This window comes from Sabethes cyaneus, chromosome 1, assembly GCF_943734655.1.
Source record: "Sabethes cyaneus chromosome 1, idSabCyanKW18_F2, whole genome shotgun sequence".
Taxonomy (NCBI): Eukaryota; Metazoa; Arthropoda; class Insecta; order Diptera; family Culicidae; genus Sabethes; species Sabethes cyaneus.
In genome coordinates, this window is record NC_071353.1 from 108,726,952 (window position 1) to 108,753,740 (window position 26,789).

Consider the following 26,789-nt stretch of genomic DNA (forward strand, 5'->3'; position numbering starts at 1 on the left):
TTCTAGTATCGACGTATGTACGGTTTGGGTTTGTACTACCGTCACGTCGTTATTTCCATTTATACGTGCACTTCGGTTTCCCATAGTTTTTTTTTTTTTTTTGACTTCAGTCCATCATTTGGTTTACTTCCTTCGGTTTAAAGAACTAATCTTTTTTCGGGTTCACACTTGGGAGTTACTTCATTCGGTTTAAGAACTAATCTTTTTTCGGGTTCACACTTTGGAGTTCCTTCATTCGGTTTAAGAACTAATCATTTTTCGGGTTCACACTTTGGAGTTACTTCATTCGGTTTAAGAACTAATCATTTTTCGGGTTCACACTTTGGAGTTACTTCATTCGGTTTAAGAACTAATCATTTTTCTGGTTCACACAAGACACAATTTTTGCACTTCAGACAACTACCAACGTTTAGACACTGCACTGTGCTTTTACTATTTTTGTTCGCATCCGAGCATTGCGCGCTCGAAGTCTACGGTCGCCATTTCCTATTATGTTAAAAAGGTTTTCTTTTCTTGGTTGAAACAAATCCGTTGCTTTCCTTGAACATCATAAAACTGACTTTATTACTGCTCCAACAGGTTAGTTTTATCTGATCAACTTATTTCCTAGTGTTAGTAAGTTTACAGGGTATTGTTGGAGGTGTGGCTTAATCTATTCAACCATGATGCAAAGTCTGAGTCGTGTCAATATGATTGGTCGAGAATGTCGTGTTAAGTCGGATACGTGAGATAGAACGTAAGTTAGAATGAACGAGTTTGAATGAGTGTAGAGAGGGAGAATTGAATGAGTGTCGAGAGAGAGAATTTGTGATAGCGCGTCGGTGGTGAATATAGCGTGAGTTCTCTTGGGTGCATGACGTGTGTAAAGTAGTTCAAGATCGCACGATGCACTTGAGCTTGTTATTTGTATAGAGGAAAAATATCGTGTCTGTTTCGTGTATTTTGATGAGGTGTGATTGTATATGGGTGGTTTGAGGCTGAGCTTTGTCTTGTAGGTTGTTTATGAGATTTGTACTTGATGTTTTCTAAGGAATCTTGTTTTAACGGTGTTTTGGTTCTGGTTTCGTTGTAAGGTGTCGGGTTATTCTATGAATCTGATATGGGTTTCTTGTAAGGATTTAGAGTGGGTTTGGTATGAGTTATGTTCGTGGGAATTGTGGTTCGTAACATCTGTGGAATGTTGGTCGGTCATGTTTTTGGGAAAAGTCTGGTCTTTGTCATGTGTCATTGTAATTTCTAAAACATCGCTTAATGCGTATAGCATATATCAACGAAAGATCTACAGTAAAAATAAAGCCTCATGATTAAAGCCTTCGGAAAAAATAAGGTTGAGATCCTTTGTTTTTGGTGCCACCTTCTGAGTTAAGAATTCCAAAAATCATTCTGGCTCCCTATGACTCTAGACCATTTTTTAAAAATTACTATTGAACCGTTTAACCGACTTTAATTATTTTGGCTTTAAACAAAAGGTCATTTAATGCGCTATTAAGAATAAAAAAGCTGAAGCTAAAAATTGTTTATAAATGCAAAAATTGTTTTGTTTTTATGGTGTGAGAACCAAAGAGACCCCAACTTTTAAAAAACTTTTTTTTTATACAACACCCCAATAATTTAGAAAGGTATCATTTTTTTCGAGATACATTTTTTAAAGAATCAAGTTTTGAAAATTTAATGGAGAAAAATTTAACGAGCGGTTGAGTTACCAAAAAAGCCTAGGTGCTAATTCCGTTATCGAAATTTGAGCATCAGTTTTTTTATACGACAGACTTCACCAACCAGCTGTTAGAATACAGGACAGTGCGGGGTCAGTGCTACGATCCTACTGACTCTAACAGCCTCTCCCAGCCGAGATTCGAACATACGACGACTGGCTTATTAGACCAGCGTCTTACCTCGAGGCCAACTGGGGTGGAGCTACCAACGAACTGCGAATGGGTTTTGTGGAGATGGGCAGAATGCAGAATCGCGTGATAGACTGGAAGGTGATCAACGAGAGAATGTTGAGGATAGAAGGCCGTTTCTTCACCTTCTAGACAATCATAAACATGCACTGCCCATACGAAGGTAGACCCGAAGACGAGAAGGAAGCGTTCTATGAGCAGCTGAAGACAACGTACGACAGCTGTTCGCAAGAGGACATGACGAGCGTTTTCGGGGATGTGAACGCCCAGACTGGCAGTTAAGGGATATATTATAGGCCGGTGAGCCGGTCACATAAATTGCGCACTGACATGAACGACAACGCCCGAGGCCTGGTGATCAAAAGCAATTTTTCCCCGTAAAGATATCCACAAAGCCACCTGATCAATGAACATTGAACCATATTCTCATCGATGGCCGGTTTTTCTCAAACATCACCTATATACGTCGCTTTCCGCGGTGCGGATATCGACTCGGATCATTACTTCGTAGCAGTGCAAGTATGCTCAAAACTATCGACGGTATCTCGTGACAAAGCCGCCCTCTTTAGATAAACATTCGGTAATTGGGTAACCTGCGAGTTGCCGAGAAGTACGCGCGCATACTGGCTGAAGGTTTTTCTTCCTCTGCGAAGCTAGGTGCTTCTACCCTCGAAGACGCATGGAGCAGGATGCGCTCGACCGCCAATGAAGCTGGAACCACGGTGCTAGGTGAAGAAACCTCAATGCACGAAATGATTGGTTTGACGTAGAATGCCAAAAACGATAGAGAGGATAAAAAAGCTTGGAAAAATTATCTAAGTATTGCCACGAGGGAGTGAAGGATACACACCAAAGTCTGATATGCGTAGGAATGAGGAGCAGAGCTGGCGTTACAGCGCGCGAGGCCCTGTGCAGATTAAACAGATTTCTTGTGTGCCAGAAGGGTATTGGGTTAAAAGGCCACTGTGCCAGTTTAAATGATCGTCTTTTGGGGTAGGCAGCGATTGCTGTACACAGTTTGCGGACTGCTTATACCCATTAATGAAGTTGAGCTAGATAGTTGTAATCCTGTACCCCAGTTCGGTACTACATGGTTAATAAAATCAATGACCTTTTGGGATTTGGGTTCTACACTTGGAGTGGAGTAAGAAAAAAACTTCCGAAAAAGTTATGCCTAGATAAAGCTACCGCTTAATTGGTTCCGAGGTACGAAGCTAGTCTAACAAGCCAAGCGTCGTATGTTCGAATCTCGGCTAGGCGGTGCTGCTAGTTTAATTTTATTACTGAAGCTCAGCCTGGCACCAATTAGTATAGGGGCAGTAACGGTATGCTTTCTTCGCCTAGTGAATGGTATAACGACTGATTTTGTGGGGTTTATATTAAGCCTCTCTTGTAAACATCATAACATGGTGATTCACCGTTTCTATGTCGAGCAAACCGGGCAACCACGGGTGGAACGAAATAGACCAGCTTTAAATTGGAAACAAATTTGGAGGAACATATCATCAAGAAGATTAGCATCCAGTCAGCGCATTGATCTCTACTTGCTAGTCAACGAAAAAACGGAGCACCGTAGACTGATATTTATAAAAAAAATGTTTATAACTTCTAGCTACGACAAGTACTACGTCCTCAGCGTAAGCAATAGTCTCAGAATCACCCAGATAACACAAGATCGTAATAGAAAGTTCACATTAAACTGTATGCATGTCAATTTTACATTGGAATTGTATAATGATTAGAGTATGTCAAAACAAAGTGAACAATAAATTGCTTTGCAGTCGTGCGTGTCCTCATATATAACCCATGGCTGTAAATTATAAAGCAGTACAGATGATTGCAATATTAAGAATCATATATTCAGGAGTATTAAGTTGCGTGTTATAAAAACCGCTGTATATAATGCAAGATAGAATTACAAATAATTGTTGTTATACAGTGTGAAATATTACCTGGCAACTCTGTCATTGTTTACGCTGTTCTCGAGTGTTTTTCTCGGTTATTTTTTAGTTCTTTTTGCTGTAAACCGTTTATTTTATAACAAATTTTGGTGAAATACTGCTATCTGAACGTTTAAGTACCAGTTCATATTGAAGTTCATATCAGATTTACCGTGTGTGCTATCTATTCCGATTGTGTCTCTGATCGCAAACAGTTCGTTTCATTCACGCGCTTTTGATTCGACCCTTATTGTTACGTAGGAGCATCCAAAAGCAATATGGATAAAAAAGTGTGCGGAGAATGCTGCTTACCGATCAACGATCTCGAACCAGTGCGTTGTGGCTTCTGCGATACGTTTTTTCACATCGGACAGCAATGCTGTGGATTCAACGGACGTGCGCACAAGGAGCTATTCGCTCAGGGGAAGGCGATTTTTATTTGCACAGCCTGCAAAATTGAATTGAACGGCAGATGCATCCGTACTTATTTGGCTGATAAGTTGAATTGTGTGCCGGATCAGCCGATAAATGCTGTTTTATCAAATCAATTTCAACAGCTGGTGGAAACTGTCGGGTCACTGAGTAATAAGGTGGATCGCCTAATGCAAAATCGAAGCGAGCCGATTGCAAATGCTTCATCCTGGCCCAAACTGGGCGTAAAACGTCGACGCGCGGAGAGTGAGCAAAGGGAGCGTAATTCGGCAGATCATGGGACTAGCACGATAGACTTTACTGATTTATCGGTTGCTTCTATCACACCCGCCGCCGTTCCGGCCAGGTGGTGGCTATATTTGTCCGGCTTTCAACCCTCAATAACGAATGCTGATGTAACAAAAATTGTTTCTCGTTGTCTCGATCTTGATGAAGATAATGCTTTTGATGTCGCTCGTTTGGTTCCAAAAGGCACTGATTCGTCGAACCTAACGTTTGTTTCGTACAAAATTGGTTTAGACCCACGCCTTAAGCAGCTTGCACTGACTGCCTCTTCCTGGCCAACTGGACTGTTATTCCGGGAGTTTATAGACATGCCAAAAAACAGATATGTTGGATCGACGCTGGGGGTAAATCCACCCGAAGCTGTATAACTGACTCTTCAAAAATGGTTTTAATTCCTGACGATCGGAGTGCTGGCACTTCTGATACCATCTTGACTTCGTTAATTCGCTCAACTGACACTGCTGCTACTGCTGTTTCGGATCCGGGACACCCTTTAACAGGCATTATGGAAGCCCCTGACCCCTCCGACACAGTCGTGCTTGCTGCTGATATCCACCGTCATCATCGTCCCGGTCCTGTGTTCGGAAGTGGGGACGGGGTCTTCCAGCCTGCTTCTGCAGGCAAGTATAATTGTATACCTGAGCTGTCGGTACCTGATAATTCCTTGTATTCTAGTACGTCGGATCAAGTGTCGGCTTCGGAAACAAATCGGCTGCGCATCTATTATCACAACGTGCGCGGGTTGCGTACAAAAATTGATTTATTCTTTCTGGCTGTGTCTGAAGGAGATTACGACGTAATAGTGCTTACCGAAACGTGGCTTGACGACCGCATTCTCTCGACGCAGCTATTTGGAAATCAGTATACCGTGTTCCGGAACGACCGCTCTCATCTGAATAGTCGTAAGGTGCGCGGTGGAGGTGTACTGATAGCTGTTTCCAATAATTTTAATTGCCGCATCGATCCAGTCCCTATCTATGATACTCTCGAACAGTTGTGGGTGATTATAGAAACGTCGTGTGCTATTGTCAGTGTGGGTGTCATATATTTGCCCCCCGACCGGAAATCTGACTCTCAGCTTATTCAACAGCATATTGATTCAATCGGTTCTGTGTTGTCTCATGTGGATCCACGCACATTAGCGTTATTGTTCGGCGACTACAACCAATCTGGTTTGAACTGGGTAATTTCCGATGATGGTTTACCCGTAGTGGATACGATGCGCTCACAAATGCCTGCCAGCAGCTGTTCCTTGTTAGATGGTTTTAATCTGCATGGGTTGACTCAAATCAATACTATCTTGAATCTGGACGGTCGCATGCTGGATCTCATTCTTGCGAACGATCTAGCTGTGCTCAACTGTGCCGCATCTGTTTCGCATGAGCCGCTGGTAGACCTTGAAGCTATTCATCCTGCTATAGCTGTGTCGCTAAATCTTCCTCTACCAGTGGTGTACGACCAGCCGTCTCAAAATCTAAGATTGAATTTTCGTCGGGCTGACTATCTAGCACTCAGCGCTGCATTTTCTGATGTTGATTGGAATACATTTTTCGAAGCCTCCCCCAGTATTGACGATGCCGTATGCCATTTCAGCAGTATTATTGAAGCCGTCATCAATCGGATAGTTCCTGTTCGTGCACCGCCACGGAATCCAGCGTGGTCGAATGCACGCCTACGCACGCTTAAACGCTTGCGTTCAGCCGCACTACGGAAGTACTGTTGCCATCGCTCTCCGTACTACAAGATTCAGTTCAATATTGCAAGCCACCAATACCGTAGCTACAATCGTTATTTGTACAACCGATATGTGAAGCGCATCCAAGATAATCTTCGTCTGCAACCGAAACAATTCTGGTCATTTGTGAACACAAAGCGCAAGGAAAATGGATTTCCGTCGTCCATGTTTTCAGGGAATTGCGTCGCCAACAGTGAACGTGAGAAGTGCGACCTTTTCGCCGACCATTTTAAATTAACGTTCAACGACTCCATCGCTTCTCGCGCACAAATTGAACGAATGCGTTGGCCATCAGTGACCAAAGTAAGGGTGACAGAACTCCTTGTGGACTTTCTTTCATCACCGAAATCGTACCCGATGTATCTCCCAATGATGTTGTGATTCTGTCTCTGCTAGAAATCATTGAGTCGATCCCGTTTTGAAAGAGAGCCGTAAAAATTGAAGCAGAGGACGTGTCATAGAAAGCGCCTTCAATAACAAGGAAAACACAAAATGCCGTCTCTTGAGATTTGAGCGATTTCTCAAACAATGTCACAACGCAGGGCAGTGCAATTTCCATAGATTTAGGTGTCGACTCAAATACAAAAATAAAATTCCCTGGCTTTCCCTGATTTTCCCTGATGCTTCAAATATTTTTCCCTGACCTTCAAGACTTGAATGTAAAGCTTATTTGGGCGATTTCTGGCTTAAGTTTTTAACCCTTTATCATGGCTTATGCGACCTGCTGAAAACTAAAGCTAGATTGCTTCATGTTTTAAGAACATATATCAAAGATTCTTAACCTATTTCTTACTAGCGTTTCAAAAACGCAACGCACTCTTCTATCGATTCTAGGGACAGTTATGTTTGAGGTATCAACTTGAATCCAAAGAAACAAAGATTGAGAATTAATCCAATCGACCTGTTTTTGCACAAAGCTTAGACGTTATACAACAAAATTACAGCCGTGTAAACATAACAAATCTTGTTGACTTTCAGTCAGCTCAAACTAGTAACTTTGCCGCTGGAAGGTGGACCATATGTCTGCGGTTCTTCAGTTTAACTAAAACAAAACTTTCCTGGAAGTTTCAGCTTGTTATCTCTGCTGCAAAAAGTATGGGGTCAAGGAGATGATTCCCCAAAGATTTTTGGTACAAAAATGTGCGTTTCACTGGCTTCGAGGTACGGCAAAAGTTTAGCTAGATATATTGTTAGGAAATGTCCAAATATACGGGTGTTGAGAATTAAGGCAAATTCTTCAGCTACAGCAGCACCAACAAATCATAAATTCGATTACTAGGGACGAATTGAACCGCCCAGTTAGCTTCGAGGTACGATGCTGATCTAACAAGCCAGTTGTGTTCGAATCTCGGCTAGCCGGTTTTTGCTAGATAGAGTCAGTAGGATCGTTGCACTGACCCCGTAATTTTCCTGTACTCTAACAGCCGGCTGCGAAGTCTGTCGATAAAGAAGGATAATGTCTAATGACGGTTAATTATCAAGACTTTGCTTTGCTTTGCTAGGGACGAATTCTATGACAGGTTCGAAAGGATTTATGGGGTGCGCACGACTTGAAAATTCAAGACTCTAGCTCCCAGATCGATCCTGTTTAACGGTCGATACTTTTTGGAAGTCATCAATGTACGGTCTTTTCTTAGCGACTTTGACCACTATCTCGTCGTAAGATCCACGCAAAGTTATCGAAATCGGCGAAGGTTCGCACTGAGACACCAAAAAGCTTGATCAACGAATCGCAGAACAGCAGGAAGAAAGGGAATAAGACGTAAGTGGGCTGTGGAGGATCCGCCATGGCGCCAACAACTACGAGGGAAGTGATAGGCACGACGTGTGGAAGACCGTCACCCTTATTCTGCGAGTCACGTGACTCAATACGATAATTAACACTCGCCGTGACTCGCCACGGCGAGTCGAATTGAGTGCTGTCAACTAGGTGACAACCGTGTCACCTAGGTAACAACCCCGTGTCACCTAGGTGACAAAGCTAGTCACCTAGGTGACAATTGTCACCTCATTCGCGATGCCTCCAAATTAGTTACGTCACTCGCCTCGCAGAACAAGGGTAAGTGTAACAACTTGTTTGATGTCGAATGCCAGAAAATGACAGATGATAAGAAACAAGCCAAGAGTCGCATGCTCACTGCGGATCACGTCAGAACAGAGAAACATGTAAGCTTTCTGCGTATTACGTAACCAGCTGAACCAGTCCCGAAGGTTGCCAACTCGCATAAACGCAAATTCTACAGAACGTTAATGCTCCCGGTAACCCTTAACGGACATGAATCATGAACGCTGAAGGAAGATGATCAATGCTTGGGGCTTCTGAGCGTAGAATTCTGCAATTGGTGAAAACGCTGTAGATCGCGTGTAAATAACAGTCTGTATCCCACTTTGTGCTCTTGATGTATGCACCATGAAGTGCGTGAGGCCTGCCATTGCCGATTTCGAGCACTACAGCGAATGAAGTCTGACAATTGTACGGCGAAAAACATATAAAAAATTTACGGCAAACTGAAAGATAATCGAATCGCCACTAGACATGTAACAACATGTCATGCCATGTGATATCTGCGTATATTTTACACGAAAATTGATTCGATTCCAAAGTTGATCAACAATATTGCCGGGTAAACAAAATTTCCCTGATTGAAATTCGAAATTCCCTGATATTCCCTGATTTCCCTGATCCAAAAATAAATTCCCTGATTTTCCAGGTTTTTCCAGGAAATCGACACCCTTACCGAGTTGGTAAGCAAAGCAAAGCCATGAGTATAAACGTCCTTAAGAACTTGACCCTTCTTTGTAGACAGATTTCGCAGCTGGTTATTAGAGTACAGGAAAATTACGGGGCTAGTGCAAAGATCTTATTGACTCTATAAGCAGCACCGGCCAGTTGAGACTTGAACACACGACGACTGGCTTGTTAGGCCGTTGTCGTACTCCAGAGCTAACTGGACGGGCCGTGTTAATGCATGTTAATTTCCATAAAAATGGAAATTTCTCTAAAAACTCGTGGCGGATATAGTTATATGTGATTTTCTCCATCAACTTAAGAAGCGTTGATGTCAGATTTATTGGCCTAAAAGCCATAAGCATGGTTTTCTTTTTATATCTGCCTTCTTTCTGCTTACTTTCCGCCAAATCTTCCCGGATATTTTCCAAAGTGAAATTGACTCGAAAAATTTTGATAAGCTCGGGCATTATAACACTGTCCATTTTTTGTAAGAAAACGGGTGAAATACCATCTGCATCAGGAGATTCCATTGGTTTAAAAGAGCTAAGTGCTCATTTGGTCGAAGTCTCTGTAAACAATCGTCATGCAAGCAGATCCGAGCCTTTGGGACAATTATGTAACAACAAATTCCAAAGAAGCGTGGCTTAATTTTATCGATTTTTTCTCAATATTTTATACTCTACATTTAAAAAACAGAGGAAAGAAAACAATAGAAATCATGCAAATGTTTTTGAACAGCCAATTGTGTTGTATAAAGCCAAGGATTTTCTACTAGAATTTTTAACATTTTTGTCTACTTATCATCAAGCGGGAGGCTCCGTTCCGTTGCACGGTTTGCCGGCCTAAACGCCGGTTCCAGGGATGGAAAAAATCGCTTCCAGCGATCAGCCTCATAGGACCGATCAGATTCAGATTCACTGACATCACTACTTGTAAGCGACAAATACCCGATCAGGAGACCATAACAAGATTATATCTGTTTTATAACATATTTTGATATTTTTAACATATTGTGCTTACACATCGAGAAAAAAAAACTAATTAGGATGCAATTTCAAGTTTGTAACAGATTCAGATACAAGTAGCACATTGAGTTGTGGATGAGCTATTCAGATTCCACCACTAAGAATGACACATTTCGCTTTATTAACAAATTATGTTACTTGCAAATTACTTTTATAACAAAATATGCTACTCGCAAAAATTATTTTAATTACCATCATTATTTCAAAAGTATATTAAATACGTTACTTACACACTTACGTCATACGTACAGTTACTAATACTTGCTAACATATCTTTATTTGCTGTGTTATTTTTGGAATATCTTGAAATGCTGACAATTAACCTTTAACACAATGTGTTTCAATTAAGATAAAATCATTACAGGGTTTGTTATGAATCAGGTATTAATTAGAGGCAGTTTAGTTATAATTTTTGAAGTTTTAACCACTTACGGAGGCTAATTTATAACAACGGTTGTTATAATATATTATAATATATCTAATTAATAACAACTGCTTTTAGAAAATTTGATAACAAAATAAGAAGATGTGTTATAATTTTGTTAGGTCCTCCTGATCGGGTACTTTGTCGCGATCTGTACAGATTATGACAAACCTCATATCAGATCATGTTTATTGCATGCTTGCGTTGAGAAATATAACAGATACAGTTGATTGGTTGTGTGCATCGTGTGATTCATGAATCACAATACAAACAATATGTGTGACCTTTTTTCTCGCAGCTAGGTAAGATGTAACACTGCTGTAACATCGATTGCTGAGACTGTTTAGAGAACAAAGTCTTGTGATCAACGCTAAAGATTCACTGTTTGTCATGATCTGTACGGATCGTGATCTGTGCGTGTGGCGATAAGTCAATTGCGCACCGGAGGGTCAAATAATTAGCACACGTCACCGCCTGTTTACAACGATCCGGGATACCAGCTCTTCGGACAATATTTGGATTTCTACTTGTATCTTATAGGTCCCACAGGTGCCACAGGGGACGAATAATTAAAGGGATCATGCAGTACTGACTCCGGTGGGAGTTCAGTTCGTATATACAACGTAAGAATGAGGCAGGCGTAGGCAATTCGCTCCCAATGTTAGGGGAGACGTTGCAACCGTGTCTGACTCGGAACTGGAGGCTAGTATTAGAAATACTGTGCCTCGTCAGCTATAATCGATTATCGTAGCCCTAGTAAGACCGCATGCTAAAGATGTTTTACTACAAGCAATCCAGAAATAGTCAAAGCAGTCTCGGTGCTGCGTCACGTTTTCGAAACCTCACTTTCAGTGACATGACAATTGCGGGTATAATAGCTGAATGGTATATTCGCAAAGCCAAAGCATGTTTTGGAAAAAATGCGTGTGTCCGCGCCAATGATCATGCAATTGTAAAGCAAACAAGGTTTGTTACTTTCAAAATTTCGAGACGAAGAGAAAGTTTTAGAGTTCACATTTTCGGGAGAAATTTTACCATCAGTTAGAATTGAATCTGCCAACATCAGTTCTTTTAAAATTACAACACTTTTTTTTGACAGCACAAGTTACACGTTATGTCTAGGTATGCACATGAAAACACTCACAATGCTTCAAAACACAAATATCTACAGCAGACAAAAACAAGCAAAACAAAAATTGGTTATGTTTGTGTTTACTAAACAACTACTAACTAGGGGAAAGAAAGATTGTCAATTGGTTGAAGGCTACAACGGGGAAAACGGATGCAAAGAATGCGTGTTGTATGGGGTAAATAAAAAAAAGTATGCGGTATTTTCCTAAGTACGTTTCTAGCAAGTAAAAAGTAGTTTTGATTTCATAAAACAACAAGTACCTGATCAATCGATTCGGATTACCCAAAGGCGTAACTTCTGGCGTACCGCTGTGGAAATGATTGAATGTGGATGATATAAAATTTTGTAGTCCGTTGTTTCGCTCTGGTTGGCGGGGCCGACTTTTTTCTCGGTTTAAAAGATAATTAACAAGGGAACAGTTGGGGAGTACAACATAAGGTGTACGGGAAAACACATAGATCTGAGACAGAGTAGGGGAAATTTACAGGGTCGGTGTAATTTTTTTCTTATCTATTGTGTAGGCGCTTCAACAATGTGTAATGAGAACGAGAAAAGACAATATCGCGAAACCAAAAGCTTGTCACTGGAAGAAATTTAGATATTTACAGCCGAAAGAAAAACTCAACCAAAAGGGGATTAATTTTGATTTGTGAAACGAAAGCACACGAAATAAAAATGGCCATCTTGTAATAGCTTCGCTTTGTACAAATGGAATCTTAAAATTACAACTTCTACCCTGTAGATTTGGGAAGCCGGATGACAGAGATTCGTAAAACCATAGAACGTTATAGAAGTTGCGCACAGGAATAGTGGAAAGGAAAATTGTATGCATACTTTCTTAGCAACGGTGGACTGTCCTCCACCTGACCGTTGGATTCCTGCGCCAGCCGTAAGGCTAGCTCATGATCGCGTCTTTCCTGTTCCAATTGCTGCCGATATTTGATATCTTCCTGGGCTTCCTTCTCTAGCTGAGCCTGGAAATGATATTCGATTAACACTGCGAATGCATTTTTTTTATTCTGTTTCTATTTACCTGTAGTGCAAGAGCAGCTTTACGATCTTCCTCTTCCTGCCTTAGACGGCGAGCTTCCTCTTCCTTGCGTCTAGCTTCCATTTCGGCTTTCCTGAAATCGAGAACAACCTAAAGTGGCGATTACAATTCTCTAGATGGGAACATACCTTCTTCGATTTTCTTCCTCCTCACGCAGCCGTCGTTCCTCTTCCTCTTTGGCTTTACGTTCCGCCTCGAGTGCAGCCTGTATTTTCCGCAATCGCTCTTGCTCTTCAGCGTTGCGCTGCTCTTGAAGCTTGATGTGTATCATCTTCATTTGGGTATCGATCTTGGCCATCACTCCCGCATATAAATTATCGATTTCAGCCGTAGTAATCCTAGGATTAGCCTTGATTTTGCGCACGGCATCGTCGATAGCTCGCGTAACGTCGGCCACTTGTTTCAACATGCTATCCCGTTCGGTTTTCAATTGATTGGCGATTTCCTGCATTTTGCCCAGGTTTGTTTTGATGGCGTTGATCTTCTGTATGCCCTTAAATCGCGGCTGGTGTTGTTTACGCGCCAAATAACCGCGAATCACCTTTTGCGCCATTAGGACACACTTGTTGCGATAGATGATGCGATTCTTTACTGAAAATTGGAAAGCGGTTTTTATTAATGTGATGTAATGCAATCCAGAAAAGTTTTCAGGAACCTACGTTTGATAACACAGATTGCACAGAATACCGACTTGATCCATCGGGATCGGACTAACCATTTCTTCACATTAGCCACAATCGCTCGCAGGTTCTCTGGATCCGACTTCATAATTCGATCGAACTCAACGAATTTACCCGGCCGGAAGAAGACCTTAGTGATACCGAACTTGAAATCTTTATTATTGAGCTTCAGCGAGTGTAACATAGCCTCGCAGAACGTTCGCGGATTAAGACGAGCTAATTCCGGCGGCAAGAACGATTTGTACATGTTGTAAAGCTCACTGAAGGGCACTCGCGATGGGTAGCCGTACTCCATCAGTTCCAGCACCGTAGTGGTGCCGGAACACTTTAGCTGGGCTAACGCCAGACCACCCTCGAACTCTTGATCGATCATGCGGCTGTTAGGTTTGATACAGCGGATAAAGTTTGTGCCCTAAAAACAGAAGAATATTTCAATTATCATTGTTTGAACGGCGTAAAAATAACTTACATTCTTTTCCAACTTGTCCATTAATTCACCGAGCTGTGTTTTGAACTTAGATCCCACTGAGATAAAGGACAATTTGCCTTTACTGGATGTACCTTTGCCGCTAGCGAAAAGCCGTTTCAGCAGTGAGTTTTCCGACTCCTGAACCAATCCTTCCAGTGAGGCATGCAAAGCGTCATTATTCTTCTCGATGAATTGATTCTACAAACAAAACATTTTACTCAATTTATGCTTATGGTATGTGATTACTCGTACTTACCGTGTTGTAGCAAACCGCACCGGCAAAATGACGCACCAAGAAACCTTCGTCGTCTCGTATTACGCGATGAGCCTTTAGGCGAGAAGCTCGCGGTAACGACAGCCTAAAGTGACCCTGCCAAGCGCTGTGAACTTCGGCAGTAAAGTGGGCGAACGATGGTTTGGGAAGTTTGGACTCCTCATCCAGCAAGTTGAAAATGCCGCTTGATTTTGATTCAATTAGTTCTGAACAAAACAAAAACAACCTTTGTCAGGGCAAATTACCGAAGGAAAAAACAAAATCGACATACCAATGATATCCTGATTGTCAGTGAATTTGATTTCCGGCACATTAAGGCCCTCCCGTTTGTATAGATCTTGCTCGGCTGCTAGAGTATTGTCATTGAAAAACTTTTGCAGCTTTTCATTACAGTAATTAATACAAAACTGTTCGAACGAATTCACGGTGAAGTACTCTAGAATTTATTATTAGAAACCATTTTTTAAATCAAATTCCTTTCTGCTTTGCGAGAAATTAGTAACTTACCAAATCCAGCAATATCCAGCACTCCGATGTAGTAACTCGATGCCTGGAATGGAATGTTCTGATTGATCAGTGAAACAATGTGATCGAACAGTCTCGAGTATAGCGCCTTGGCCAACGCATCGCGTGCGTTGTTTGCCTCGTACACCTTCAACGGAACCATAATAACCGTTCCCTTCACTCCACCACCCTTACTCTGCATCACTCTGGAAACCAGCGCTTGTCGCAGTTCCGAAGGGTCCAATCCGATCAGATTTCCCGTTATCGCTAGTGCTTTTTCGGATCCATGCGTCACTCGGCACCCTCCTTTGGCATCCTCTGGATTCTCCTCGAAGCATATGTTTCCCAGGTGCAGAACTGCTGCTACTAAACCATAAATTTGGTATTTCTGCACATCTGATAAGCCTAGCCGACTTAGCGCTTGATCCAATTCTTGAAAATCGTTGTAATCATCCAGTATCGGATCCTTTAACGAACCTCTACTTAAATGATCCTTCGATTTCTGCGAATTGGAAATCTTTCGGTCTGTTTGTGATGTAGAAAAGTACTGCGTACATCCCGCCAAATACCGATAATCATCCGGTTTTCCAATCAGCAGCTTATCGCGCAATTGCTGTGGAGCACCCGCACACAACAGGTAAAACACGTGATAGTTTCGCTCTTCCGCACTCTGCGTACATATCCGGCTCTTCTCCAGTAGGTAATGCGAAATGTGTCCGCCTACCACCTGACATCGGCCATCGTAATGCACCTCGATGAACTTACCGAACCGAGAACTGTTGTTATTACGAGTCGTTTTAGCATTGCCAAACGCCTCGAGAATCGGATTAGCGTCTAGGATCTTCTGCTCGATGGGACCGGCCGTCGCGGCTGCATCGCACAGGTACCTCAGTAAGTACTTGGTGCTCTCCGTCTTGCCGGCACCGGACTCTCCCGAAACGATAATGGATTGCGACACTTTCAGTACGCGCATATCACGGATCGCCTTGTCCGCAATGGCATAGACGTGCGGCGGAAGCTCGCCCAGTGATTTGCCATTGTATCGTTTGATGGTTGCCTTCGAGTACAGATCCCGAATCTCTTTGTATGGATTTACAGCAATTAAGATATTTGCTACGTATGTCTGCGTAAAATAAAAAAAGAATGGGTGTAATGGCGATTTTACAAAGTAAACAAAAAAAAAAGCAAACGAAGTATAAGATTACTCACGTAAATTTTGTCCTTATAATATCGGTTTTTGATATTGTCTAATAGAGTAGCCTCATTTAGGAACATTAATTCACCTATGAAAAAGAGCGAGTCATTAGTGTTAAATTCAATAAAAATACTACTGATATCACAATGACTTTTTGATCTTTAAAATCTATATAATAAATTAGCGCGAAAATCTCGAAACTAGTCAAAAACCGATATTTTACTTCTCCCGCCATCCATCGTGCAAACAATGTTGATCGAACCATCCCTGCCTAGATTGCTACGATTGTGATCGGTGCAAATCAGCCTACACCAAGGTGAGTTAAAATAGGTGATCTAGTTTTCAACAGTTTGTAGAACAGAAGTGCGCGGAACGATTGGTTAACAACCATAGACGTTGTTTATACATTCAACAGTTTCCGCTTTGAAAATTTCGGTGATGATCAAGGGTAACCCAGCGAAAAGCTCACTTGACTAACCTTGACCTACATCACCAATGTCAAGCAGCGTCGTTGCTGAGTAAATAAACACGTTTTTGAAGGTAATTTTGATGGAATGGTTGATTACGCCGCATTTTCTCTGAATATCTGTTCGTTACAACTGTGCTAAACCATTAGTTATAAATGGTCATCTTTTTGGAATCCCAAAACTTATTGCCAAAATTTCATTGGAATCATGGAAAAGGTTGATTTTTCAATTGTAAGCACTCATCAGTTAAACTGACTGTCAATTTATTTTTTGTAAAAGTAAACTCGTTAGATAGCTCTGTAGATAGCTTTAGATAACGCCCAATTCTGTCTGGAACAATTGACCGTCAAAATGATAAGCAATATATATTCAAACGAAATCTTTATTCTTGCTAATAAACAATTTTATGGACATGCAAGAAAATAATAAACGTTGTAAAATGTGTTATGGGATCAGTTTATCAAAAAGCCTATCAGCCTAAAGTTAATTCTTTAACCTCTTCATTGAATTATTTAAACTAATCAAAACTGAAAACTTGCTACGTTGGATACGCATATTGTAAAAACTCTGTTTTCGAACTGACGAAAACAGACACTGAGGAAGCCTGCAAGTCGTAGGCGAAATACGTATCTGTCGTGAATAAAATATACATAGTAGAATTAAATTGGATAAGTTTTCTTCTTTTTTAATTTTAGGTTTCGTATTCTACTAAGACGCTCCAAAAACTTCAGTAAAATATTTAGTTCGGCAGGCGAATTGATTATTTTGTTATCTGAAGTCTCATCACCTTCTTTCTGATTATTTATCTTTTTGAGGTGAGCAGCACTCCTCCTAAATTGTTTTCCTGTTACTATTGACTGAATTGTGGTGTCCATGCCATTCTTTTTAGTAACAATAAATTCTTCATTTGCAAAATCTGTTTCCAACTTATTAGTTTTTCTCATACGCTTCGATAATACTTTATCTCCTTCTTGTAATTCATTTTCCTTATCCTCCCTTTTCCTATCAGTATACAATTTGCCTTTTTCCTTTACAAATGTACCACGTTCACGAACACTATCATCTTCTTGGTAATTTGTTAAAGTTGTGAGCTTACTTTTTATTATACCAAGCATGATTTCCCCAGGAGACTTCCCAGTTGTAGGATATTTTGTAGAATGGTATGTTAGCAGATATTGCCTGAGTTAATTTCTCCAATTAAAGGCAAGCTCTTGAGTAATTCGTTATCGTTTTAATATTGAACGATTTTGACGTACGACCTCCCCATTTGACTGTGGCCAGTACGGAATGGTGTTCAATATTGCTATTCCGTGCTCGTCATAAAATGATCGAAACTCGTCGCACTCACTCCTTAACTGTGGTGCATTATCAGCTTTTATCGAAATAGAAAGACCGTATCTACCAAACACGATAGAAAGCTCTCTTCTCACATCTCCAGCAGTAATGGTTGTCATTTCGCAAACTTCCATAAAACGACTGTAACAATCTATGACCACCATCAAATACTGCCCCTCAGGAAGCGGACTCAGGAAATCCAGTGCGAAAACTTGCCAAGGAGTGGCAGGAAGTTGACTGCGCTGTAATGGTTCAGGTTTATCTGGTGCAGCAACAAGTGTACAACCTCTACAGTTCTTTACGAATTTTTCCACGTCATAGTCCAATTTCGGCCACCAGACATTTGATGGTTCTTCATCATAGTCATACCTGGATGACCATCTTCTGCGCTGCTTCTAATACACTGTTCCTTATACTTGTGGGTATAATTATTCGATCACCCCTCAATAAAACACCTTGGATTTCGCAAAGCTCATTTGCCACCACACGGAATTCAATAGGAAGTTTATGAATTTCATTACTACCTATACAAATTTTTTATGCTTTCTCTAATTTCAGGATCTGTCATTGAAGCATGTTCAATATCGGTCCATTTCAAAGCAGCAGACTTTGCAGCATATCCAACAAGTTCTTGTACAAAAATTTCTTCTGTTGGATCAAAGGATTTTGGTTCTTGCACCGTAAGTTGTGATAAACTGTCGGCCACATTTTCCTTACCAGACAAAAATATGACCTTGCAGTCAAAAGACTGTAGCCTCAGAACCCATCGTTCTATGCGTGCGCATGGCTTTGAACGCTTTGAGAAAAGAAAACTAAGAGCTTTACAGTCGGTATACATTTCAAACGATTTTCCGAGAAGATAGTAACGAAATCGTTCAACGCTTCACACAATACCAAGTGCTTCTTTATCGGTTTGACAGTATCGACGTTCTGTTTGGGTCAAAGATTTAGAAGCAAAACCAATTATGCGATGCACACCGTTCAAATCTTCTTCTTCTTCTTCTTCAGCAGCATAGAGCCGGGGTGGCTCGTGCTGTTTCAAGCACTCATCTCCATTCAACTCGGTCTTGGGCCACTCGTCGCCAATTTCCTAGTCGTCTCAGAAGTCGCAAATTGCTTTCGACCTGGTCGAGCCATCGTGCACGTTGGGCCCCCTGTTCTTGGTGCCGGTGGGGTTGTTGAAGAGGACTTTTTTCGTCGCACTGTCGTCCAGCATCCTTACGACGTGTCCGGCACAGCGTAGCCTGCTAACTTTCGCTAGATGTACGATAGGAGTCTCCCCAAGCAGTGCCTGTAGCTCGTGATTCATACGCCTCCGCCACTCTTTGCTTTCAGTTTGTATTCCGCCAAATATCGTCCGCAGCACTTTCCGCTCGAACACGGTATGTCCCCCGTGAGCATCGTCACGGCTTCAGGTCCATAAAAAACTACCGGTCTAATAATGGTTTTGTACATTGTTAGCTTCGTGCGGCGGCGTATATTTCCTGATCGCAGCGTTTTACGAAGGGCAAAGTAGGCCCGATTTTCCGCTTGGATGCGCCGCTGGATCTCCTTACTAGTGTTGTTGTCCGCGGTCACCAGCGATCCCAAATACACGAACTCCTCTACCACTTCTAGTTCGTCGCCGTCAACGGTTACCGTCCGTGGGAGGCGCGCGTTTGTTTCCTTTGAGCCTCTTCCTTTCATGTATTTGGTCTTCGACGCATTTATTTTTAGCCCAATTCTCCTAGACTCCGCTTTCAGTCTGGTGTAGATATCCTCCGCCGTCGCAAAATTCTTAGCAATGATATCGAAGTCATCTGCAAAGCCTAGAAATTGGCTACTCTTGGTAAAAATCGTGCCTCTCGTTTCGATGCCCGCTCGTTGGATCACCTCCTCAAGAGCGATGTTGAACAGCATGCAGAATAAAGCCTCACCTTGTCTCAACCCTCACCGCGTCTCGAGGGACTCGAGAGTGTCCCAGAGATGCGTACGAAAAACATCACTCGATCCAATGTAGCTCTGATCAGTCGCGCCAGTTTGTCCGGAAAACCGTATTCGTGCATTATCTGCCATAGCTTGTCTCGATCGACTGTATCGTATGCTGCCTTGAAATCAATAAAGATGTGACGCGTGGGCACGTTGTACTCCTGACATTTCTGCAAGATCTGTCGGATAGTAAAAATTTGGTCCGCAGTTGCGCGAGCCCCCATGAAACCCGCATGATAATTCCCTACGAAATCTTGCGCTATCGGTGACAGCCGGCGTAACAGGATCTGGGAGAGTACCTTGTAGGCGGCGTTTACCAGCGTAATACCACGATACTGCCCATGGATGCATAGTCGACGTAACGACCAGCATCATGATTGTTGAGAAAACGCATTTTTGTCGTGAAAACGTTTAAAGCCATATATTCTGTGCTATAAACTTTTTCAATCGAATAATCTGTCAATTTAGTAGAGTTTATCAATCAAAACACAACTGATGGGGTTTTATGATTCATTCATCATTTATTGTGTTTAAAAAATGCGAACGCCAGTTTATGCGAATAAACAGATTGTTTTTTGAACGATTATTCACATAACTTGGCGTAAAGCTACAAAAACAAATAGGTTGCTATGCTGATTGATTATGCAGGGAATCACGTCAACCATTAGCATTACGTGAAACCAATAGCAGAGTAACTCAATTTTCTTAAATTTCTCGAATATTTTCGAACAAACATATGTTGTTTGAGTATTGGGCATGTGAACAACCTAGTTAAGAGTGCGTAGGACCGTAAAAGTACATTTTGGTCATTTTGGTTTTTACGTCAACTATGCATCCGTTGCTTTCAAAATTTTCAGTGTTAAAACTCAGTATTTATTTCTGCAGTTTGCGCGAGTGTGTTGTTTAGTGCTGATGGCTTCCTAATCCCGCTGATTTACAAAGGATAAGCACGGATAAGTACATTTTCAAACTTAAAGTAGTTTCCGATCACATGTCATAGAAACCCCATAAAAAATAATTCGAGATACCAATTGTTTTCGATGTTTATTGACGAATATGGGTTTCGTTTGACATTTAGGTGGCGCTACGGTACAGATGATGCTGTTATGCATCAAAATTAAAATAGTTAAGCAGAGTTTTGAAATGTGTAGCTGAGCAACTGAAATGTTCTATTCGGCTGTATTTTGATTAAAATTATAAAAGCGGATAATTTGAATGAATGAAATTTCGTGTTTAATGCAATATCTCCAAAATAGAACTTAAACGGTATATGTATGGAAGAGAACTATTTCAAATCAGCTTCGCATGCTGCTTGTTTCAAATTATAACTATGATTTTGTCAAATTAAATACGCGCCAGAATAATGAAAATTATTCTGGAAGTGTGGATATGTAAAAGTATCCATGCGGGGCTTATTGTTTATGAAGGCGACTTCGGAATGTGCGTGTATATCCAGGCATTCTAGAAATGGGTCGTTGGACGAACAATGGAGCTATCACCTTCTATCGCCAGGACTAAAATTATTTGCATTTAGGAAGACAAACTTTCTAACTAAAAGATGCAAGTAATTTTTTTACATAAAAGCGCTGCCGGTCAGCGGGCGATGGATTGTATCACACACACACACACACACACACACATACACACACACACACACACACACACACACACACACACACACACACACACACACACACACACACACACACACACACACACACACACACACACACACACACACACACACACACACACACACACACACACACACACACACACACACACACACACACACACACACACACACACGCACACAACTATGCATCCATGGGCAGGATAGTTGCAGCAGTCTAGCCGATCACCCTTTTTGTAGATGGGACAAATCACTCCTTCCATCCACTCCTCCTGTAGCTTTTCCTCCTCCCAAATCCTCGAAATAACCCAGTGTAGATCCCTTGCTAGCGTTTCTCCGCCATGTTTATAAAACTCTGCCGGTAGGCGGTCCTTCCCAGCGGCTTTATTGGTCTTCAGCAGCCCGATTCCTCGTTTGACTTCTTGGAGATCTGGTGCTAGGACATTACTATCTTCCATTGGCGCTCCTAGGTTAATTTCTATTCCGCCTCCTTCTGCGACTTCGGCTTTGAGGTGTTCATCGAAGAACTGCTTCCATCTGTCGACCACCTCGCGCACGTTTGTAATTAGATTCCCTCAATCGTCCCTACACATGTCAGGTTTCGGTGTGTAGCCCTTCCGAGTTTGGTTCACCTTCTCATAAATCTTGCGCGTGTCATTAACTCGGAATAGTTGCTCTAATTCTTCACGATCTCTGTCCTCCTTTTGGCGCTTTTTTCTCCTCAGGATCGTGGTCAACTGGTTCCTAGCTCGTCGGTATTTGGCCAGGTTCTCTCTAGTGGCAATACTTAGATAGTTTTTCCAAGCAGTATTTTCCCCTCCACCGCTTGTTGGCATTCCCCATCAAACCAATCATTTTGTGTAATCCGTTCCGGTTTGTGTCCCGTTCAAATGAATAAAGCACCCAGTCCTACTGGGCTAGCGTCACAGATCACCGCTGTCCGATCCTCTACTCGACAAAATCCCAATTTCTTGACATTGCTCATGGCATTTTTAATTTGTTTGAAAGCCTCTGCTTGTCCTGAAGATCAGTCAAATTTGACTTCTTTAATTAGAAGTTTACGTAAAGGTTCATCGATAGTTACTAGGTTAGAGATGAACTTATTTATATAGTTAGTGGCTCTAAGGTTTTAAAAACGAAGGTCGTCTATAGATGGACTTACCCGAGAGGGTTAATTAAAAGAACTGGACCTTGCACTAAAAAAATCAGCACGTCAAGTTTACGTGAAAACATAGGTAATTCTCATCCATCACACTTTTCATGTAACATTCACGTGGATTGTTGATAACTCGCACTCATACTAACCAGTTTACGTGCGATCCCGGTAAATTTTATCAATTTTCCCATTACCTGGTACATGAAGTTCACGTAAGTTGCTGTACAGAAGTTTACATGATTTTTCACGTGGATGCGACATGCCGATTTTTTTTAGTGTGGGAATTGAACCATCAACAAAACTAAGAACTTGGAGAGTTCCGATTCGATTCACGATTCATTGACGGCTACGTAAAAGGTTCAATTAGTGCTTTTTTACGATTTGGTCCATTCCATTCATGCCACAAAGATAAAAATGTGCATTTCAGTGTGTTGCACTGGGTTGGCAAGCAACAATAGAGCGGAAGATTATTGCTGATCGCCGGCTGCAACACATTAGCCTGATGGCCTCACAATAGGCTAAAACTTTACTGTTGATGTCATCGACGATCTACAGCAACAGATATTCATAAACGTAAGTGGAAGTAGATCTGAAATGTCTTGAGGAGCTGAGTAAATTTAATTTATAGAAAAGCACTCGACTAGAAACGGCAAAGATAACGTATAAGAGACGCCTACAGTCGTCGTATGGCAGATTCATGGCACTTCACTGTTCTGTGCAATCGAGCTTGCGAATACCGATTTACAATCTAAAAAATATAGATTGATTACATATCAGTTTCAATAAATAACAGATTTTTCAGTTTTTTTAAGAAACAGAAATCTAGATTTTTCTTCTTATTCGGTTTCTAAAAGGGTATAAAAATGATCAAGTTTTATTAAGTAGCACAATCGTGAAATCAAAAAGCGCATGACTTAATACAAGGTCCCGTCTCTTTGTTCTTCATAATGATAATCTGCCACATGTCCATTTGGGTCAAAGTTGCTACTTTGTATCGTTGCCAATAAAGAAGCGAACGTCTCCATACAATAGTTGGATTGGTGTTACACAAGAAAAACTCAGACAGACTCAACCGATTTGTCAACTAAACCAGAACGGATTGCGATTTGCCATTGTTAACTTGTTTGCTACTGTATAGGTACATGAATCTCGATAATTGAAAATTCAAGTACAAGTTAGCCCCCAGCTAGATATCTCAGTTGTACCCCCAGCTAGTCGACAGTTGTACATGTCGACTGTCATGCAAGACTAGAACAATGCACAACTGGTTAGGTACTGTGTGCACACTAGACTTCAGATGTTACTTCACACATTAATTAGTTGTACAAACAGCCATTAAATTGCCACACCCCTGCTGGAGAGCTTACAACATAAACGATTGTCTTCAAAACAGCATATAAATCAGATCCACTAGGAAATGCACCTGCTGGTGCAAAACGCTGACTTCTGTATATATGTGTAAATCAGTAGCTCAGGATACCATGCATAAATTGCCACATAGTTAGCAAATAGCTCAAAGTTTTGCCGACAAAGACGGCGAGCAATCACAAAAATAAAGATAAGAAATAAAATTCTACTTACAGTTATCATCATGATCGGAAACGGCTTCACAGGAAGCGAAGATATCCTCCAGGATGCAGTTCCGCCGGGGTTGTTTGCTGTCCAGCGGCTGTACCTCGTACTCGTGGGCACCGATTTCGGTGATCCGGCCCTGGATGTAGCCCTGCTGGGAATCCCGAGCCCACACCAGTTGGGAGTCCCACATGGTGTTGCCGGCGGCGCCGTTTCTGCCTTGGCTATATGATGTTGACACGACGCTCTGGGTCGGTCCAGCGTACGAGCCACAATCCGGCCGTTTCGATACTGCCCTTCGCGACAATGTGTGCTACAAGCTGAAATGGCAAAAAGAAAGAAAACGTTGAAATGACTGGCTAGATAAGATTACTGCTATCAGTGATGAGCTGTTGTGCGCTAGGCAAGCACTCGAGCTGCGCGGAAAAAATGTACGGTTTTGTATTTGGCAGCGAACTTGCGAACAACCCTACACCAGTTTAGTCATCCATTTAGTCACACATAAGTACCAACTGATTAGACGATATATACCTCTATATCAACTGTTCCAGCGGTCCAGAAGTGCAAGCTTATAGCAGACGGTAGAGTGCGCAATAATGTGATGGAATTCAATGGATTTGACCTTGTATGTGTGTGACGCTGATTTCGCTATACACACGTGGAAATTGCTTAGTCGACGATTGTCACTAGACTGTACACACTCATTTCATGCACCGTAAACTTGCACTACACATCTAATGAACAAAAATAGGTACATGAAAGGTCGCATGTGTGTTGATCGTTGAACGGTTTATCGAGAAACAGACCAAATCAGCTGATGATACATTCAGCATTTTGCTCGAAACAAAATCGAAGCAAGCATGTGATTAATTTCGATCAAATTTTGTTGTACATATTGCATACCTGGAGCATATTTTTTGACGTGGGACTACGTCTTACCACAAGGTATCATTCCATACTTTAGCTTCTAATAACCGTCACGAAAATATGAAAGATTTTAAACGCTAATAGCACCGCCAATTAAAAATGGATTTTCATGGTTTGGATACCGATCAATTCATAATAGATGTAGCAATTATGTGGCTTTTATTACGAATTTCTCGTTCAATCACTAAATAGTAAAAATCAACAAAAATTTCTAGGTCAAATTTCCCCGTACATTTTCGTTGTGATTACCTTGCTTCACATGCAGGAACGACAGTTAAATACACCATCTATTCACTTCCTTTTAGAAAAAAGTGACATAGTTTCGTCGTCTCAATAGGTCAAAGATTCTTTACGACTAGAGATGGACAAGCGGCTCGCGAGTCGTTCAAATGAACCGGTTCACAAGGAAGAGCGTTCAAACGAACGGCTCTTGAAAAAGAACCACGGTTCTTCGTACCCGAAGGTGACACGCAGTTTGATTCATGAATCGTAATTTAGCTAACTGACAACTTGGCGTCCAAACTAACCGTCAACAATGAACCACTCATTTAAATCGGTTCGCAGTAGCAAATGAACGGTTCGGAACACAAAAGAATCGTTTTGCCCACGTCTATTTACGACGATTAAAACTAGACCAATTTGATGTCTGTGCTTGGGAACTATGCCAGAAAAAGTGACAAAGTCTCCTCGTCCTAATAGGTCGATTTATAAGTAGTAAAACTATTAAACCTAGACCAAATGGTCGGTGTTAAATCAGACCGAATCAAGTCGCTGAGCTACTTTTGATCTAAGCAGATTACATAAATATTGTAAACAGTCAGAGATATGAAATGATTTCGAACAAATAGGGTCTTTTTCTAATTCCCGTCGTAATAAGAAAAGCCATTCTAATTTTCATCATTTGCTGGATGGATTTAGTGAATACTCCAAAAGTTCTTGTACTGATTTGACTAAAACACACTTACCTTCCGATCCATGAACTTTGAAATCACTGAAAAGCGACTATTACCCCCCTAACGGGTAAGACCGTCTGTAGACGGCCTTCGCTTTTGCAGCTCCAGAGCCGCATACAAAATTTGTTTTTAATTGGTAATATGCAAAATGTGTTCAGAACAGATTTCTTGACATTTTGATACTAATATCATAACATTCTGACCATGCACTCGAAAGTTATCATCTTTCAAAAACAAAAATTTCGAAAAATTCCGAAAATAATTAGTGCGCGAATATTCCCTTTTTTACTTTTGAAGGAAAAGGACATCTAGAATAAAATGATTGACCTAAAAAGTTTTTCTATGAGTAAATTTTATGCATTATTTTAATTTTGTAATATATTTGAATTGTAAAAATATCTGGGCAGAGCGTTAGACATGAAAAAAGAAAAAGAGAAATTGGACTTTTTCTTATCTGGCCCTCCTACAGATAATTATTTTTGCATGAAAATCAGAATTTAGGGTAGATGATCCATTAGTTGCGCCACTAAGCACAATATACCTTCATTTTGCTTGTTTATTGAGGTATATGCTTCAATTAATGCTTGTGGGATATAAATTTATCAAATACAAGGTATTTGTCACAAGGCAAGACAATTGCTTTCGTTATATGAGAAGCTTTATAAAGAAAAAATGAATTTTCCGATTCAATTATATTGTACCAACAGTTGCGCTAATGTTTCCTTAATTAAGTTTGATGTTCCTTTAATTGTGTTATTCCATATACATTGCTAGGTTGCTAAGTGAAAAAACATCGTAGCAAAACTATAGATGAGCGCCTATAGTTGTGCGCTCCAACTGCGCGTTAGATTTTGGAAAATTGGCATTTTAGCAAATAATGCTTTAATTTTAAATGGTGTAGTCTAACTACCAATACTTCTAAAAACCTGTTTTATATAATGAATGTAAATGTTTTATCTAAAATGCTACGATGACGAAAATATGCATTAATAATGAATAG

The 26,789-nt window shown here is 41.1% G+C and overlaps 1 protein-coding gene across 3 annotated transcripts in view; it reads right to left on the bottom strand.

Annotated features, from left to right (window-relative positions):
- The window catches only part of LOC128740172 (myosin heavy chain 95F), a 103,197-nt gene that overhangs the window by 9,056 nt on the left and 67,352 nt on the right, over positions 1–26,789 (bottom strand). For 2 of the 3 annotated variants that reach the window (XM_053835701.1, XM_053835704.1), the window contains 11 exons: positions 23,919–24,229; positions 15,793–15,866; positions 14,587–15,706; positions 14,351–14,515; positions 14,062–14,285; positions 13,806–14,003; positions 13,316–13,748; positions 12,785–13,247; positions 12,639–12,729; positions 12,440–12,579; positions 11,866–11,913 (listed from right to left, as the gene is read on the bottom strand). In XM_053835701.1, coding sequence (XP_053691676.1) covers positions 11,866–11,913; positions 12,440–12,579; positions 12,639–12,729; positions 12,785–13,247; positions 13,316–13,748; positions 13,806–14,003; positions 14,062–14,285; positions 14,351–14,515; positions 14,587–15,706; positions 15,793–15,866; positions 23,919–24,102 — 3,140 coding nt within the window. In that variant the 5' untranslated portion in view covers positions 24,103–24,229. The remainder of the gene's footprint in view (positions 1–11,865; positions 11,914–12,439; positions 12,580–12,638; positions 12,730–12,784; positions 13,248–13,315; positions 13,749–13,805; positions 14,004–14,061; positions 14,286–14,350; positions 14,516–14,586; positions 15,707–15,792; positions 15,867–23,918; positions 24,230–26,789) is intronic. The other variant, XM_053835708.1, reaches the window with a different exon arrangement.